Below are 15,575 nucleotides of genomic sequence, written 5' to 3'. Positions count from 1 at the left end.
AAAAATGGGCAGGAAGCCTGGTTTTCTTCCAGGCCTCCAGCTGGGAGAGGGGGTCCAATCACAGTATGCCCCTCTCCCTTCCCCCACAGTTCTTAAGAGATCTCACAGAGTTGTGGGACCCTCCAAGCCTTCCCTTTGCTCCCAGAGCTATGGCTTTGGGGCTAACAGCCCCGAGTTCAAGTCCCAGCTCCACCAGCTCACTAGTATATGGCCCTGGGCAAACAGTTTCTACTCGGCACAGCCTCCCATTCCTTTGATTTAAAATGGAGATCTAACTTCCTCTCACAGGTGATAAGAGAACAGACTTCAAGTCCCTTGTGTGGGGGTAGATGCCCTCCTTCTTTCTCCCCAGGGCTGAGAGGGCAGGGCTGCACAGCCAGAGCTCTGTACTGTAGGCCACGTGGCAGAGGGCTGAGCATGGTAAACATTTAATGAATGAACACTGAAGAGGAAGAAGGTGTGTGGGATGGTGGAACCTTCCTTAGAAACTAAGCCCTGAAATTAACAGATCTTAAAGTGTGGGTTACTAGGCACAGACGACTCTGAAAAGTGGTGAAATCTATCCTCACCGTTCTATGGTAATCCCAAGCCCTCAAGAAAATTTATAAAACAAGACCTCACTGAGCTGGGGTCCCCTTGGCACCAGGGCATGCCAAACCTCCAATTCAAGGTGCAGCAGGTGAGAATTTGGGCATGACCTAGACCCTGGCCCACCCCTCAGTCTAGTTCCCCTGAGGTGCATGGCAAGACCCTCAGCCTGGAGCCTCAACTTCCCCCTTGTAAGGGGTGAGGTGCAGAGTGAAAGGATTCAATGACCCAAAGTGGCGGTGTCCCCAACAAAGTCAAATTCACTGCAACCTAAGAAATTGCAAGGGGATGAGGGTGGGGAGGTCAGGGATCTGGGTAAGGGGAGGCTTTGTGGAACCAGAATCCATGTGCCAACCATAGCTCTCACGGCCTGATGCTAAGGGTCAGTGTAAGGACTGTCCCCTGATTCCATCAGAGTTGCTTTCCTTCTTTGGAACTGCCCTGGATCTGCAAGCATTTGCCTGAGACCCTGGTGCCGGCCTCTGGGCTTCATGGAAGGGGCAGGAAGCTGGCAGATGTTTGCAGATGGCATGGGTGCCCAGGAAAGGCTGGAGTACCACATCAGCCAGTGCCTGGGGGTCACTGCCAGGCTTTTCTTCCTGGCAAGGCTGTCACTTTACCCGGACTTCACTCTCACCTATGTGGAGGGAAGGGGCAGGCGAGGAGGAAGAGTTCCCTCCTGTGAGACAGGCATCAGTATCCCCATTTGTAGATGGAGAAAAGGCCTCACGGAGAAGCCCCCCATCTACTGATGTCCTGCTTCTGGGCTCTAAACCCTACAAGCCTCTGAATTCAATGCTTCTCATGCTCCTCACAGCTGAGGACCTTAATTCAGCTCCAACCTGCAGGTAGTGAATTTTAGAGCTACTGAGAGGGTTCAGATACTTGCCCACGACATAGCTGAGGAGAGGTCTTAACCTAGGGCCTTTGCCCCTAACTTCTAGAATCTACCGAGCTGCTCAGTGGAGGGGGCAGAGCCAGGATGCTAATCCAGCTCTTCCCCACACTGAAGCCCTGCTATTTTCCTGGCCAGACCCCCACAGTGTGGCCGTCTCAGGCGAGGGCATTCCCTGGGGCTCCATACCTCAAAGGAAAGTCTGGTGGAGACCCCTTCCCAGGCAGACTTTCTGGAGGCCTAGCCCAGCACAACGTGGACCATGAGGCAGCTGGACCCCACAAAGGACCCATTGTAGTGACTGCAGAAAACCAAGGCCCGACCAGGCTGGGCCCTCTGGGGAGCCCTGCCCATGATGCCCCCATACCCAGAGTACAGGACCAGGATTGACAGAGGACTCCTGTACTGCCTAGGCTGGGGCAGCCTCAGCCTATGGAAACCTAAAACGCTCCAGCTGCTGCCCGGCGGTAACCGGGCTGCAGACCCCTGCGGCTCCCTGGGGGCTCACTGGAGGTGCCCCCGGATGCACCTGTCAGCAGGGGCGGGGTCCACCAAAGGAGTCTCCATAGATGGCAGGAGGGGGGATGGCTGGTGGCGTGAGTTAATCTGTTTCCCAGACTGGGGGGGTGGGCGGGCAGGAGATGCGGGTCTGCGTGGTGTAGGGGCAGTCTGGGGACGGGGCTCCGGGCAGGGAAGGGGTGGGGCGGCCGGGAGGTGGGTGGCTTGGCCTCCCGCTGCACGAGGGGGCCCTCCGAGGTTCCGGCTGGCTTTGTGTGCAGCAAGGGGGCCGCCCCGGGTCCCCGAGGGCCTGCAGGAGGCATGCACAGGGCTGGGGGCTGGGGTCTTGCTCTTGCGTGCGAGGCAACAGGAGTCCCCGGCGTGCCCGACCCCGTGTCCGCAGTCGCCACACTCACCGCCTGAAGTCAAAGGGCATCGTGCCGCCGCCGCCGGGGGTGGGAGCGCTGCAGGCCAGGTGGGCTGCGGCGCCGCGTGGGTCCCAGCCCGCTGCCAACGCCTCCTCCGGCCGCCCCGCCCCCGCCGGCCGCCCCCCGCCCCCGACACCCGCCGCTCGCCTCCCGCCGCCGGGAAGTGACGCTCGGCGCAGCCCATTGGGCGCTGTCCGCCCGCCCCCGGCCTCCCCTTCCGCCGCCCGGTTAAAGGGGCCCGCGGGCCGGGAGGGGGAAGGGCGGGCCTTTGGAGTCGTGGCTGGAGTGGGGGGAAGGACAGGGAGCCCACAAAGACGCATTCGTTCCTTCGAAGCGCTCCTTCACTTTCTCTCTGTGGCCTTGGGCAAACCTCAGCCTCTCAGAGCTCCTTTGCATTTGTAAACAGTTTCCTTGGGTTGTGAGGATTAAATGAATGAATGATCCAGATTTGAGTCGCGCATAACGTCCAGCTCTGAGAAGGGAGGATGTCAGGCAGTCCCACACTTGTAGCGGACCCATCATTTCCTTGCTGTGCCTCTCTGGGAAAGACACTTGGCATCTCTGAGCCCCCACTGCTTTCCACGTCTGCACAAAGGGGGTGATGACATTTGAGGGGCTTTTTCCTGAGGGTCTGAGGAGAAAGTTGGGAGACTGGCTTAGTGCAGCGCCTGGCACCCAGTAAAGGGCTGGATCACTGGAAGTGATTGCGGTGGACCAGATAGCTGTCTCTGCTTCCATCTTCCACTTAGGGTTCATTTGAACGGTTTTCACTGAGAGCCTGACTGCTAGCCAGGTCCCCCCAGGGCAGGTTGGCTGCCTCAGGCACATTGCAACCTGCTCTGTGACATGGCCTTGCACAGACCTCTCTGAGCCTGGGCTTCATCCTGCAAAACTCACAGGGAATCAGCATCTCCCTCCAGGACGGGTGGATTAGAAGAGATGGTAGTTGAGGTAAGGCAAGACTGGTATAAAGGAAACTAATTCTGAACTTGCCCTGGGGTTCTGTCGCTGGCCCCACCTCCAAGCTTTCCATCACAGGGCTTGAAAAATCCCAGGGGAGACAGGTGGAGGCTCATGTTCTAAAAGCAAGGCCAGAGGGCAGTTTCCTCATCTATAAACAGCAGTAAACCATGGTACCTGTTCCTCTGGGTGGATTCAGAATGCACAGCGCCAGCACTGGGTCTGGCAGGGTGGGGCCCATGAGCCAAAATCTTCCCCTGGAGATACACCATGGCCTGATCAGTTGTCTCTCCCTCCCTCTGATCTCCAGCATTACCTTTTCATTCATTCATTTATTCATTCATTCATTCATTCAACAAGTGGCCTGGTACTTTGGAGAGACAGAGGAAATCAACCTGAACTGGAAGTCTGGGATAGCAAGAAGGTTGTGAGTGCTCTCCATGGCCTGCCACCAGGCCCAAAGCACTGTTTGTTGGCCCTGTGCCAGAAGGGAGTCATGCAGTGATGGGCTTCTGACCACATGTCCTCCCTCCTCAAAATGTGGTCCACAGTCTATCTGGTGGTAGTCCACAGGCCAGCTGCATCATGAGGCAAATTCTAGGCCCTGTCCCGCTGAATCAGGTGTGCACTTAGCATGATCTCCAAGAGATTTGTTGGGGCATTAAAGTTTGAGAGACACTATCCTAAAGGACCTTACTCCTGGAAGCAGACAAAGGTGGGGTTTGCCTTGACTATTTCTTTTGCCTGGAGTACTTTCTTCTTTGTCTTCCACCCTGCTATATGGGCAGAGAATGTGCCTATCCCCCAATATCTATTCTCCCTCTCTTCATAACTATGAACCATGTGAACAACACCCAGACTCTGGAACCACACTGCATGGGTTCATGCTCCAGGTTGTCCACTTACTGACTTGTTTTACATCTGTATCTCAGTTTTCCCATTTGTAAAATGGGGGGCAAGAGTAGTACTTTCCTCGCAGATCTATTGTGAGGATGAAATGAGTTGATACGTGTCAAGGACTTAGAACAGTGCTTGGCACAGAGTCATGCAAGATAAGGTTGACTATCATGGCTATTTTTGCATGGTGATGGAGCTCTAATGTTTGGCCCCTCGTATGGGAGCTCAGAAGGAAAGCTGTATTTTTCAGCTTCCCTTGCAGCTAGGTGTGGTCATGTGACAAAGTTCAGGCCACTGAGATGAAAGGGGAAGGATCTTGTGGCAGCTTCAGGGGTAGATGGTATATATTACCCTCTGTCTCTGTGTCCCTTTCTCCATATGGCTGCCCAGAATATGGATGCCACCATCCTGGACACCTGGTGAAGTTCATGCAGAGCAGAGCAACAGGGTAGAAGGAACCAGGATCCCCGTCACTGAGTGGCACAGTCCCTGTCCTCAAACATAGACATCCCAGACAGCTAAGCAAGAGAGATTCCCAGACATCTAATTCCCAGACATCTAAGCAAGAGGGAAATAAACATCTCTTTTGTTTAAGCTACCTTTAGTTTGGATTTTCTGGCCCTTGCACCTGAACCTAATCCTAAACACCTGTTCAGACTAGTTAATGACTCAACAGCTCAAATCCGATATGTGGAATTGGCCAGGACTCACATTATAGGTTTGCATGGCACCTGTCATTTTCCTTGGGAGACCATGTCACAATTTACAATTAGATTATTGTTAATTGGCTAATGTCTACCTCCCTATCCTGACCGGAAGCTCTCCAGGGAGGATGGATGTCTGTTTGCTCACTCTAGTATTCCAGAATCCAACCAGAGCCCGCATATGGCGGAAGGTCAATGACTCTGTGTAGAAGCCTGGATTGAGTCTCCCAGGGAAGTAGGGCTTCCCACTGAACAGAGAGGCTGGGGAGGAGAACACATCTACAAGGATCCCTGTGGGGTGGGGTCGTGAAGCAGACCAGGCTGCCAGTCCCAAATGATCCATCTGCCCAAAAGAGAGTGGGAGATGAGACTGAGGAAATCAGATTCTGTGCTGCAGGATGTGGGAAAGTTCTGGATCTCTTTGACCAATGGAGTGACTTCATTAAAGTTGGGTTTTGGGATTACTAATCTTGTAGGACCCTATGGTAGCCAACCTCCAGTGATCCTCATCTGATGTTCCCATGCCCTTGTGTAATCCTCCCACAACAAACAGGACTGACTTGGGTAACCAACAGGACATTGCAGAAATGACAACGTATGACTCCTGAGCTAAAGTCACAAAGGGCATTGAGGTTTCCGCTTAGGCTCTCTTGAATCACTTATTCTGGAGGAAGCCAGCTTCTATGTCACAAAGATACCCAAGCCCCATTAGAGAGGGGTCCTTGGGGCCAGGAAATAAGGCCTTTCACCAACAGCCATGGGGAGTGAGCCATTCCGGAAGGGGCTCCTGAGCCCCAGTCAAATCTTCAAAGCTCCGGTTCTGGCCCACAGCTTAAGGACAACCTCACAAAAGACCCTGAGCCAGAACCACCCAGCCAAGCTGCCACTGAATTCCTGGCCCTTAGAAACTATATGAGATAATCAATGTTTATTTTAATCCCCAAAGTTGTGGGGGTAATCATTTGCTCAGTGGAGCAATGAATATGTTTTAAACAGCACCTTCTCCCTGCCTTCCTCCACCTCATGCCCAACTGGCCAGTCAGACAGTACCCTAGACGAGTGACCTGGACACATTGCTTCCCTAGCTGGGTGTCTGAGTATGAAATGAAGGATAATAATACCTTCTCTGTGACAGGAAGGCTCTAAAATCGCCACCCTAATCAAGCCACCTCCTGGGATTCATACCCTTGTGTAATCCTCTTCCTTAGAGTATAAGTTGGACTTAGGATTCACTGCTGAAGAACAGAATGTGGCAGAAGATATGGCATGTTCCTCCTCAGACTAGGTTGTGAAGAGATTATGGTTTCTGCCTTGGGCCCTCTTGGGGTCACTCACAGGGGTTGCCCTGGGTGAGCCAGCTGCCATGTTGTGAGGCAGCACTGTGGAAAGGCCCACGGAAGTTAGCTGGTGTGTGAGAGGCCCGTGAGAATCTCCTGAGGCCGGACTACAGCCTTGTGAATGAGCTTGGAAACAAACGGACCCTGCAGCTTCAGCTGAGCCTCGAGGGGACCGAGGCCCCAGTGGGCAGCTTGATTATGACATGCTGAGAAACTGTGACCCAGCAGCATGGCCGAGCTGTGTGTGGATCCTGGGAGGTAACAAGTGTTTGCTGCTTTAAGCCACTAAGTCTGGGGTGATCTGTTATACAGCCTGACAAGTTCATGGTCCTGAAAGCGTGCTGTGAAGACAGAGTAACACGTGCCTAGCTCATAGCAGGTGCTAAGTAAATGCTTGCTAAATGAATCAGTCAGTACACAAATGAATGTTCGATAACGCAGGACGTTCCCTGGAGCCAAGCGCTCACTCATCTCCACCCCCTCCTGCCAAACAGGTCACCAAAATGTGTTTTAAGGAGGGGGATGGCCAGGTCTGATTTCCTTTTCTGACATGGGAAACTGGTTTGTGTTCCACAGGTGTTGCTGGTTCACCTGTGGTTGGTCTGGATGGTGAGAGATTAAGAAATAATCATCTTTTGTCGGCTCAGAGAGGTCTTTTTTTTTTTTAAAGATTTATTTACTTGACAGACAGAGATCACAAGTAGGCAGAGGTGCAAGCAGAGAGAGAGAGTAGGAAGCAGGCTCCCCACAGAACAGAGAGTCCGATGTGGGGCTTGATCCCAGGACCCCAGGACCATGACCCGAGCTGAAGGCAGAGGCTTTAACCCACTGAGCCACCCAGGCGGCCCTCAGAGAGGTCTTGAGGGTAACTTAGGCCTTTGAACAGCAACTTTTTTTTCTTGCTCTATTCAAGTCTACTCACTAACTAGCAGAGATGATGATGATCTTAATCACATGATGACTTAATCACCGAACATCTCTTGATGACAGGACCTCTGGATGAACAAGAGACAGCCCTCCTCTCAAGAAGTCAGGAAGGAGGTGAATAACAGCACGGTACCACTACAAAAAACCAGGGTCAGGGCACTAATTCTTTGTGCCATTGCAGGGTTGTGTGGCAAGCGCCATGATATGGGCAGCACCAGAGGTTCCTGGGAAGCCAAGGAGGGGTTCCTGATTGCTCCCATAGGGGTGAATTCATCTGAACTCTTTCAGTTGAAGGTGAAAGAAATCATCTCAAATCAATGCACAGTGCCTCAAGTGGAAAAAAAAAAAAAAGGTCCAGAGGTAGATTTGGGTTTCAGGCACGGTTGGATCTAGGCACATCACATCAGGAATCCCTCTCTCTCCATCCTAGCCTCATCTTTTAAATTCTGACTTCATTTCAAGGCAAGCTTGCCCTTTGTGGTGACAAAACGTCTGACTGCTGTCTCAGGCTTCTGTTTTCCCACTCAGCAACGTCAGCAGATGTGATGACCCACTTTGCTGAAACCTCCAGCCAAGTCTCCAGGGCTGATCCACGAGGGCCTGGCTTACGTCTCAGCCCTGACCAGTGGCTCCAGGAGAATGGAATGTGCTGAACACGAGCCCCTAGTGCCTGGAGTGGAATCAGACTCATTCTATACATGCACAGATTCGGATGGGAGAAGGATGGCTTCCTAATGGAACTTCAGGCAGCATTGCCATAGAAGGGAAGGATGCTGGGAGGCTAAGTTGTCAGATATCTTCTTCTATAGGCTCAGGGAATGTTAGCTGACAAGTGCATTCATGTAGGGGGAGGCAGGATACATCTCTTGCCCCAGCACCAGCCTCTATATCCTACACAGGGCGCATTTAGTGGGAGGACACATGGGTGCGTCCACTCAGTGCTTCCATGTTAAGCCCAGGTGTTTCCCAGCTATGCGGGAAACTACTTGGTCATGAGCCCCTGGCAGATAATGTTCTAGCATTTTCAGTGCCTATGAGGAAATCTCAAGTCTTTGGATTCTCTTTTTCTGAGCCCCACCTTCTTCCTTTATCATGAGTCTTCACTCTGTCTTGGAATCCAGATAAATCTAGGTGGGTCTAATTTCTCATGCAAGGTGCAGTTCAGTCTTGCCTCTTTCTTGAGATCTACTTGCCTGACCTTTTTCTCCTTGGCACATTAACTATTCACTGAACTCCTGCTCTGTGAGGTTCATGACCCACTGTGCTTTTTATTGTTCGAGCCTGTGTTTCAGTCCTGGTTCCTCCATTCTCTGGGCTGTGTGACCCTGGGCAAGTTACTGAACCACTCTGTGCTTCGGTTTTCTCATTGGTAAACTGGGTTAGTAATGCTCATATCATATTAAAATGCCTTGATAGGGGTACCTGGGTGGCTCAGTGGGTTAAAATCTCTGCCTTCGGCTCAGGTCATGATCTCAGGATCCTGGAATCAAGCCCCGAATCAGGTTCTCTGCTCAACGGGGAGCCTGCTTCCACCCCCCTCTCTGCCTGCCTCTCTGACTACTTGAGATCTCTGCCTGTCAAATAAATAAATAAAGTCGTAAAAAAAATGCCTTGATATAAGGCATGATCAAACACATGATCAAACACATCATACACGTTAATAAAATTGCAGTGTCCGTACCCTTTCACTCTGAGAATTCTAGGAAGGGTGAATGAAAAGGTAGTTGTGTTTGGTCCATGCAGGAAGGGGGCCTTTGTCTCACACAGATAGGGGACCTCTGGTCAGCCTAGGGTGTGGCATTTCATCCACACTTATCTTTTCCTTTTTTTTTTTTTTTAAGATTTTCTTTATTTGAGAGAGAGAAAAAGAGAATGAGCAAGGAGGAGGGGCAGAGGTAGAAGGAGAAGCAGACTCCCTATTGAGCAGGGAGCCCTATGTGGGACTCGATCCCAGGATCCTGGGACAATGACGTGAGCTGAAGGCAGATGCTTAACCGACTGAGCCACCCAGGTGCCCTCATCCATACTGTTCAAGAGTTGTGAAGGTCGCCTGTTTGAGGTCTCTCCCAGATGGTGCTAACTTCTGCCTCCAGCTGCCGTCTTCACGAGCTGCGTGACTCAGGGCCACCTGGTCACTTTTTCAGCTCTGGCCCGGAACTCACCTGGACCCTCTCCTGCATTGTCTGTGGTGTGGCTTGGGGCCGGGTGGGGCGTGCACAGCTGGAGACTCAGCCGTGCCCCCTTCCCCGTGGGGTTCTCCCTCCATCCCACTCCTTGGCTGGACCTGAGGACTGGGGAGAACTTCGTGTGGCCCAAGCACGAGTGTGTGTCCCAGTGTGTGGGTGTCACCATGCGTTGGCAGCGCTGACGTCCAACCTGGGCAGGTAGGTCTGTTCTCCAGCTGATGACTATGCCGTGCTTCCTCAGGGTGAGCTGGTGACTGGCAGAATGTCAAACCAGCCTTAGCTCTGAAGAAGAAATAGAATTGGGAGGCCTGGGTGTGCCTCCACATAAATGAAGTAAGTCCCTTCAGCTCCCTGAACCTGAACCTCAACCTCTTTCTGTGTACATTGGGGATCGTCGAGGAGTAGAGGGCATTCCCTGATTCATTCATGAGTCGATGATACAACAGCGAACGGGACAGAAACTCCCTTCAAACAAAGCGTTTAGAATGCCGTAAGTAGTGATAAATAGACAAAAGCCCAATAATAATATGTCCTAGGGGTCCGCACCCAGATCCACACATTTTCCAAGGTGCCTGCAAACAGAGAAAGTCCAAACGAAAACCTGGCTCACTGTGACCCCAAGAGTTGCCTGACAAGAGATGAGGTCAAAGGTGGAAGGGAAAGCTCTGGGGGCAGAGAGCAGGATCCTAGGCCCAGCTCTGTTGGTTCCTGTCTGCATCGCCATCCGTTGTCTCATTCCCTACTATAGCCTTGATTTCCTCCTCTGCAAAATGGATGTGGCACCCAGGTCATGGGATAGTTGGGAGGGTCAGGTGTTTATCCTTATGGTCATATTGGAGCCCCCATTACTTTTAATATAGTTCTAGCTGGATCTCAAGTCCCATCCCCTCTCTGGTCTCATGGCCATGTCAGTGAAGTAAGATCTGTGGGAACTACCAAGACCCCTCCTTGCTCTGTGAGTTTATTCATTTTCTTTTTTCATTTTTTTTCTCCTTTCCAAAACAGGTACATTCTTAGCAGACCCTAGATATGGCTTCCTACTGAGTTAAATTCAAGAAATCTTGACTGAGCCCCAGGAAATGTTTGGATATTAGGAGTGTACATGTCAGCCGGACCCTCCTCTCTAGAAGAGTCATCCCATCAAATGACCTCTTTATGCCCTGCTCAACCCTCCCCTTCCCCATGCCAAGTCATATATTCATCAAGAACTCTAATCTGGCCTAAATCAGAGTTATTAAAATAGAATTAATTTTTGTGATCTTTTTGTTTTCAGGAACTAATTAATTAAAAGAATAGTAATTACTTAATTTTAAAAATAACATATGAAAAAAGATATTCAAACAGGAAAAAGAGTCCACAGGGGAGAGTGTCTCTCTTGTTCCCCCAAACCCTAGCAGAGGCGACCACCGCTGAAAGTTTTCTTTACTGGACTGGGTTTTTTGGTAGTCACTGGTGACCGCAGCCTTTCTTTGGGAAGAAAATGGACACAGACCTCTCTCTGCTGTCTCAGACAAAAGCTTTGAGGCCAGGAAGGCAAGAATGGGAGCAGGAATGGGAGCTTCCCAAGGAGCTGAGGGCCCACCAGAAGGCCAGAGGGTTGTCAGTGTCCTCAGGGGCCCTGCTGAGGACCAAGTTCAGTCTTTCAGGCCACCTCCAGAGGAGGTCTTGGGGTCAGAGGTTGGCCAAAGACACCTTTAACCCACTTCCAAGAAACCTACTAACCCTATCAGGAAAGGTCTTCTACAAATATTTGTTGAGTGACTATGGCAGGCCTCCAACTCAGGGTTGAAATTAGGGTGAATTAGGAAATCAAACTGGAAAGACCCCAAATCTCACTATGAAAGCAAGCAAAAGGGAGAGAACATTGACTGAAAAGCTACTCTCTGTCAGGGCCATTTGTCAGGCATTTTATTTTATCTTATTTTATTTATTGTAAAGATTTTATTTATTTGACAGAGAGAGAGAAAGAGCACAAGCAGTGGGTGCAGCAGGCAGAGGGAGAGGGAGAAGCAGGCTCACTGAGCAGGGAGCCTGATGCAGGGGCTCTATCTCAGGACCCTGAGCTCATGCCCGGAGTCAAAGGCAGATACTTAACTGACTGAGCCACCCAGGTGCCCCTGTCAGGCTATTTTAAAATTAATTTTTTCTAAATATTTCATTTATTTATTTGACAGAGAGAGAGATCACAGATAGGCAGAGAGGCAGACAGAGAGAGGGGGAAGCAGGCTCCCCGCTGAGCAGAGAGCCCAATGCAGAGATTGATCCCAGGACTCTGGGATCATGACCTGAGCCAAAGGCCGACAGATGCTTAACAGACTGAGCCACCCAGGGTCCCCTTTAAAATTAATTTTTAAATATACAAATAGTATAGGAATACATTTTCCATGTAAAAACAAAAGCTTGCCAGATAAGATCAAGTCCCCCTTCGATCTACAGCTCCTGTCTTGCTTTCCTTCTGCCTCTCCAGAGGTAAACTCTCTTTGAATTTTGCGTGAATCCTTCCTTTTTTCTCTGCATTTTTCATACATATATGTGTTCTTTCTCTTTTTCCTTTAAGATGAATGGTATCAAGGGCACCTGGGTGGCTCAGTGGGTTAAGCCTCTGCCTTCAGCTCAGGTCATGATCTCAGGGTCCTGGGATCGAGTCCCGCATCAGGCTCCCTGAGAGCCTGCTTCCCTTCTTCTCTCTCTCTCTCTCTCTCTCTCTCTCTGCCTGCCTCTCTGCCTACTTGTGATCTCGTCTGTCAAATAAATAAATAAATAAATAAATAAAATCTTTACCAAAAAAAGATGAATGGTATCAAACGTATTATTCTGCCATTTAATCTTCGGATCAATGATATATCTGAGAAGTTTTTTTTTTTATTTATTTAACAGATCACAAGTATGCAGAGAGGCAGGCAGAGAGAGACAGGAGGAGGCAGGCTCCCCGCTGAGCAGAGAGCCCGATGCGGGACTCGATCCCAGGACCCTGGATCATGACCCGAGCTGAAGGCAGAGGCTTTAACCACTGAGCCACCCAGGCGCCCTGAGAAGTTTTTTTTTGTTTTTTTTTTCAGGTGAACACAGATCTGCCCGAGAGCTTGTGGTATTCCATTGGGTGCTCCCGTTAACCCCACTCCAGATGATCACATTGTGGCTCAGAGGACGTAAGTGACTCACCAGAGCTGGTGAGTAGTGCAGCAGGATTCAGATGTGGACTCGTTTTTCCAAATTTGGACTCTACCTGCCCTTTACCTAATCTGCCTATGGTTTATACCCTACGTTTCCTTTGGTTTATGACATCATGAAATGGGTGGTTTAAAGGAAATTGATCCTAATGCCTGGGACAAATGGGATGCCTCTCTTTCCTGTTAAAATACCTCCATGGTTGCCCAGTATCCAGTGGCTAGGTCTGAGTCCCCCAACCTGGTAAGAAAAGATAAAGATCTCTACACAGGGCTTGTTATAAACTCTCCAGCCTTCCCTGGTCAACAATCCATTCAGAATGTGCTCTCCAGCACCTCCAGACAATGAACTCAGTTCTGGCACTACCTACCCAGAGATAGCGTCAGATCTCACTGGTTAAGGACTCAGCCCTACAAGACTGGCCTACTGCAGGGGTCATTCTCAAGTCTGGGTGGTCATCTGTGCTTCCGAGTGACTGGTTATAAGTGAGAAGTTCCTGAGACCTCCTCCTCGGGTTGAATTAATTTGCTAGATGGGTTCCCAGAACTCAGACGTTTACTGACATTTAGCAGTTTATTATAAAGAATATAAATGGGGGCACCTGGGTGGCTCAGTGGGTTAAGCCTCTGCCTTTGGCTCAGGTCATGATCTCAGGGTCTTGGGATCGAGTTCCACATCAGGCTCTCTGCTCAGCAGGGAACCTGCTTCCCCGCCCCGCCCCCCGCCTACTTGTGATCTCTCTCTGTCAAATAAATAAATAAAATCTTAAAAAAAAAAAAAGAATATTATAAATGTACCAACGAGGTACAGCTCCTCATAGGGTGACTGCTGCTGCTCTCCCAGCACCTCCATGTGTCTCCCAACATGGACGTTCTCCAATCCCTGTGCTTTGGGGTTTTATGGAGGCTTCATTACGTAGGTATGACTGATGAAATCATTGCTATTGGTGACTGAACTCAATCTTCAGCTCCTCTCCCCTTCCTGAAGGTGGTGGAGGGGTAAATCACAACTCTCCAGTCAGTTCTGTGTTTAGTTCCCCTGGGCACCAGCCCTGCCCATCCATAGGGGCTTTCCAAAAGTCACCACTTGACAGAAACTCAGGTGTTGTGGAAAGGAGCTTACTGTGAATAACAAAAGAAAACTTTATCATGCTTATCATTTAGGAAATCTTAAGTTTTTTTTTTTTAAGATTTATTTATTTATTTTATGAGGCGGAGTTGAGGGGGAGAGAGACCATGCATGTGAGTGGGGAAAGGGACAGAGGCAGAGGGAGAGAATCTTAAGCAGTCTTCATGCTGAGCATGGAGCTGATCCTGTGACTCTGAGATCATGACCCGAGCTGAAATCAAGAGTCAGATGCTTAACAGGCTGAGTCACCCAGGTGCCCCAGAATCCTAAGGGGCTCTACATTAGAAACAGGATGAAGACCAAATATCTAGTTCTTATATCACAATATCACACTCCAGAAAAAAGCCAACAAGTGACGGTGCCCCTCAGGCCACAGGGTTATTTCTCCCCAACATCTTTGCCCAGGTAGTCCTGCGTGGCAGACCAGTTCCTCATCCTAAACCTTCTTTGCCTAGTTTTCTTGTCCTTAATGCATCCCCATGCATCCTTTGTGACTTCATAGGGGCCATTGCCTCTTGGTTTCCCTCCCAGTCACCCCCAGGCTAGGTTAGATGTCCCACCTCGGTGTCGTGGCCCACAATGTCTTCTACTTAATGGATGTCAAAGCATTTTCCATCCCATTCTAACTGCCATTATATCTGCTTCCCACTCTTGAGGGTGGGAAGCGAGGGTCTCTGTCTCATTCATCCATGTCTCCAGGCTCCAGACAAGTCTGTACTTGTGGTGGGGGATGCCTACATGTTTATGAAGTACACACGTGCCTCAAAACAGTGAACAATGGAGTCTGTGGTCTTGTGTTGAGCTATCGGTAATGATAGGAGAGGAGGAACATAAGATGACAGTATAGAAAGAAAAACCCCAAATCTCTTCAATTAAATTTGCCCAGATGGCCGTCATGTTCTCCAGATGTGTGGTGACTGTGTTGAATCATATTTTCTCAAACCATCTTCTAGCTCAACTAGTTCTCTTCGCTCGGTGATGTTCCTCTCTTTCTTCTTTTTCATCTGGTCTTTAAGGCTACTCAAAGGGGATGCGTGCCAAAGTTTTCATCTGAAATCAAAAGTGACAAGGGCTGATTGAGGCTCGTGGCTTCATCTCCTCGGTTATGTCCCTTGTTTCAAAAGGGCATTAAAACCCTCTGCCCACTCTTGAGACCAGCAGGGATTTCCTGAGAAGAGGGACTGGGGAGTTCGCTTTTGGAGGACCATTCCCTTCCTCAAGATTGCAGTAAAAATTCATTACCTCTTAATGAACATCTTGCCTCTTGCCTCAACATTTTAATGTCATCTTCTGTTCTTACTAGAATTAAGGGAAACCCAAACCTTTCACCCATTTCCCCTCACTTCCTTTTTCTCTGAACATATCTGAGGGGAAAATATCTCTTCATTTTTTTTTCTAAATATAATTTAATGCTTCTTTCACTACAGAAGTATGAAAGAATATTTTTAAAAAATATAAGAAAACAGAAAGTAAAAGGGCCCCACTACTAGACACCATCACATGTGGAGCTCTTCCATCCTTTTTTCTATGTGTAGGTTTTTTTTAAAATGATGTAATACTGTATGTACACACCAAAAGACTACGTAACACAAATGCGTTACTTAAAGAATTATAGAGTAAATATCCATGTGTCCATCACCCAGCTTAGGAAATCATCAAATACCTTAGAAATCCCCATATACCCCTCCCTCACAACCCACCCAGAGGGAGACACCATCTTGGTTTTTGTGTGAGTCATTTCTTTGCTTTTCTTTATAGTTTTGCTCTCTGTGTATTGTGTCCCCAAACAAGGCCATGTTATTGGTTATACAATTAGAGTGTATTATTTTGCAACTGTCCCCTTTCATTTATTATGTTTG

At 49.5% G+C, this 15,575-nt stretch overlaps 1 protein-coding gene across 2 annotated transcripts in view; it reads right to left on the bottom strand.

Moving 5' to 3' along the window:
- ERGIC1 (endoplasmic reticulum-golgi intermediate compartment 1) overlaps positions 1 to 2,641 on the bottom strand; it is a 103,779-nt gene extending 101,138 nt beyond the window's left edge. The window contains exon 1 of one of the 2 annotated variants that reach the window (XM_032851822.1): positions 2,398 to 2,641. In XM_032851822.1, the coding sequence (XP_032707713.1) occupies positions 2,398 to 2,417 (20 nt within the window). In that variant the 5' untranslated portion in view covers positions 2,418 to 2,641. Of the gene's footprint in view, positions 1 to 2,012; positions 2,066 to 2,397 lie in introns of those variants that run through there. The other variant, XM_032851821.1, reaches the window with a different exon arrangement.
- Between the last annotated feature and the right edge of the window lie 12,934 nt (positions 2,642 to 15,575).

The sequence above is a fragment of the Lontra canadensis genome, unplaced genomic scaffold, assembly GCF_010015895.1.
Source record: "Lontra canadensis isolate GAN:19392208 unplaced genomic scaffold, GSC_riverotter_1.0 scaffold5, whole genome shotgun sequence".
Taxonomy (NCBI): domain Eukaryota; kingdom Metazoa; phylum Chordata; class Mammalia; order Carnivora; family Mustelidae; genus Lontra; species Lontra canadensis.
This window is presented reverse-complemented; position numbering and strand designations above follow the sequence as displayed.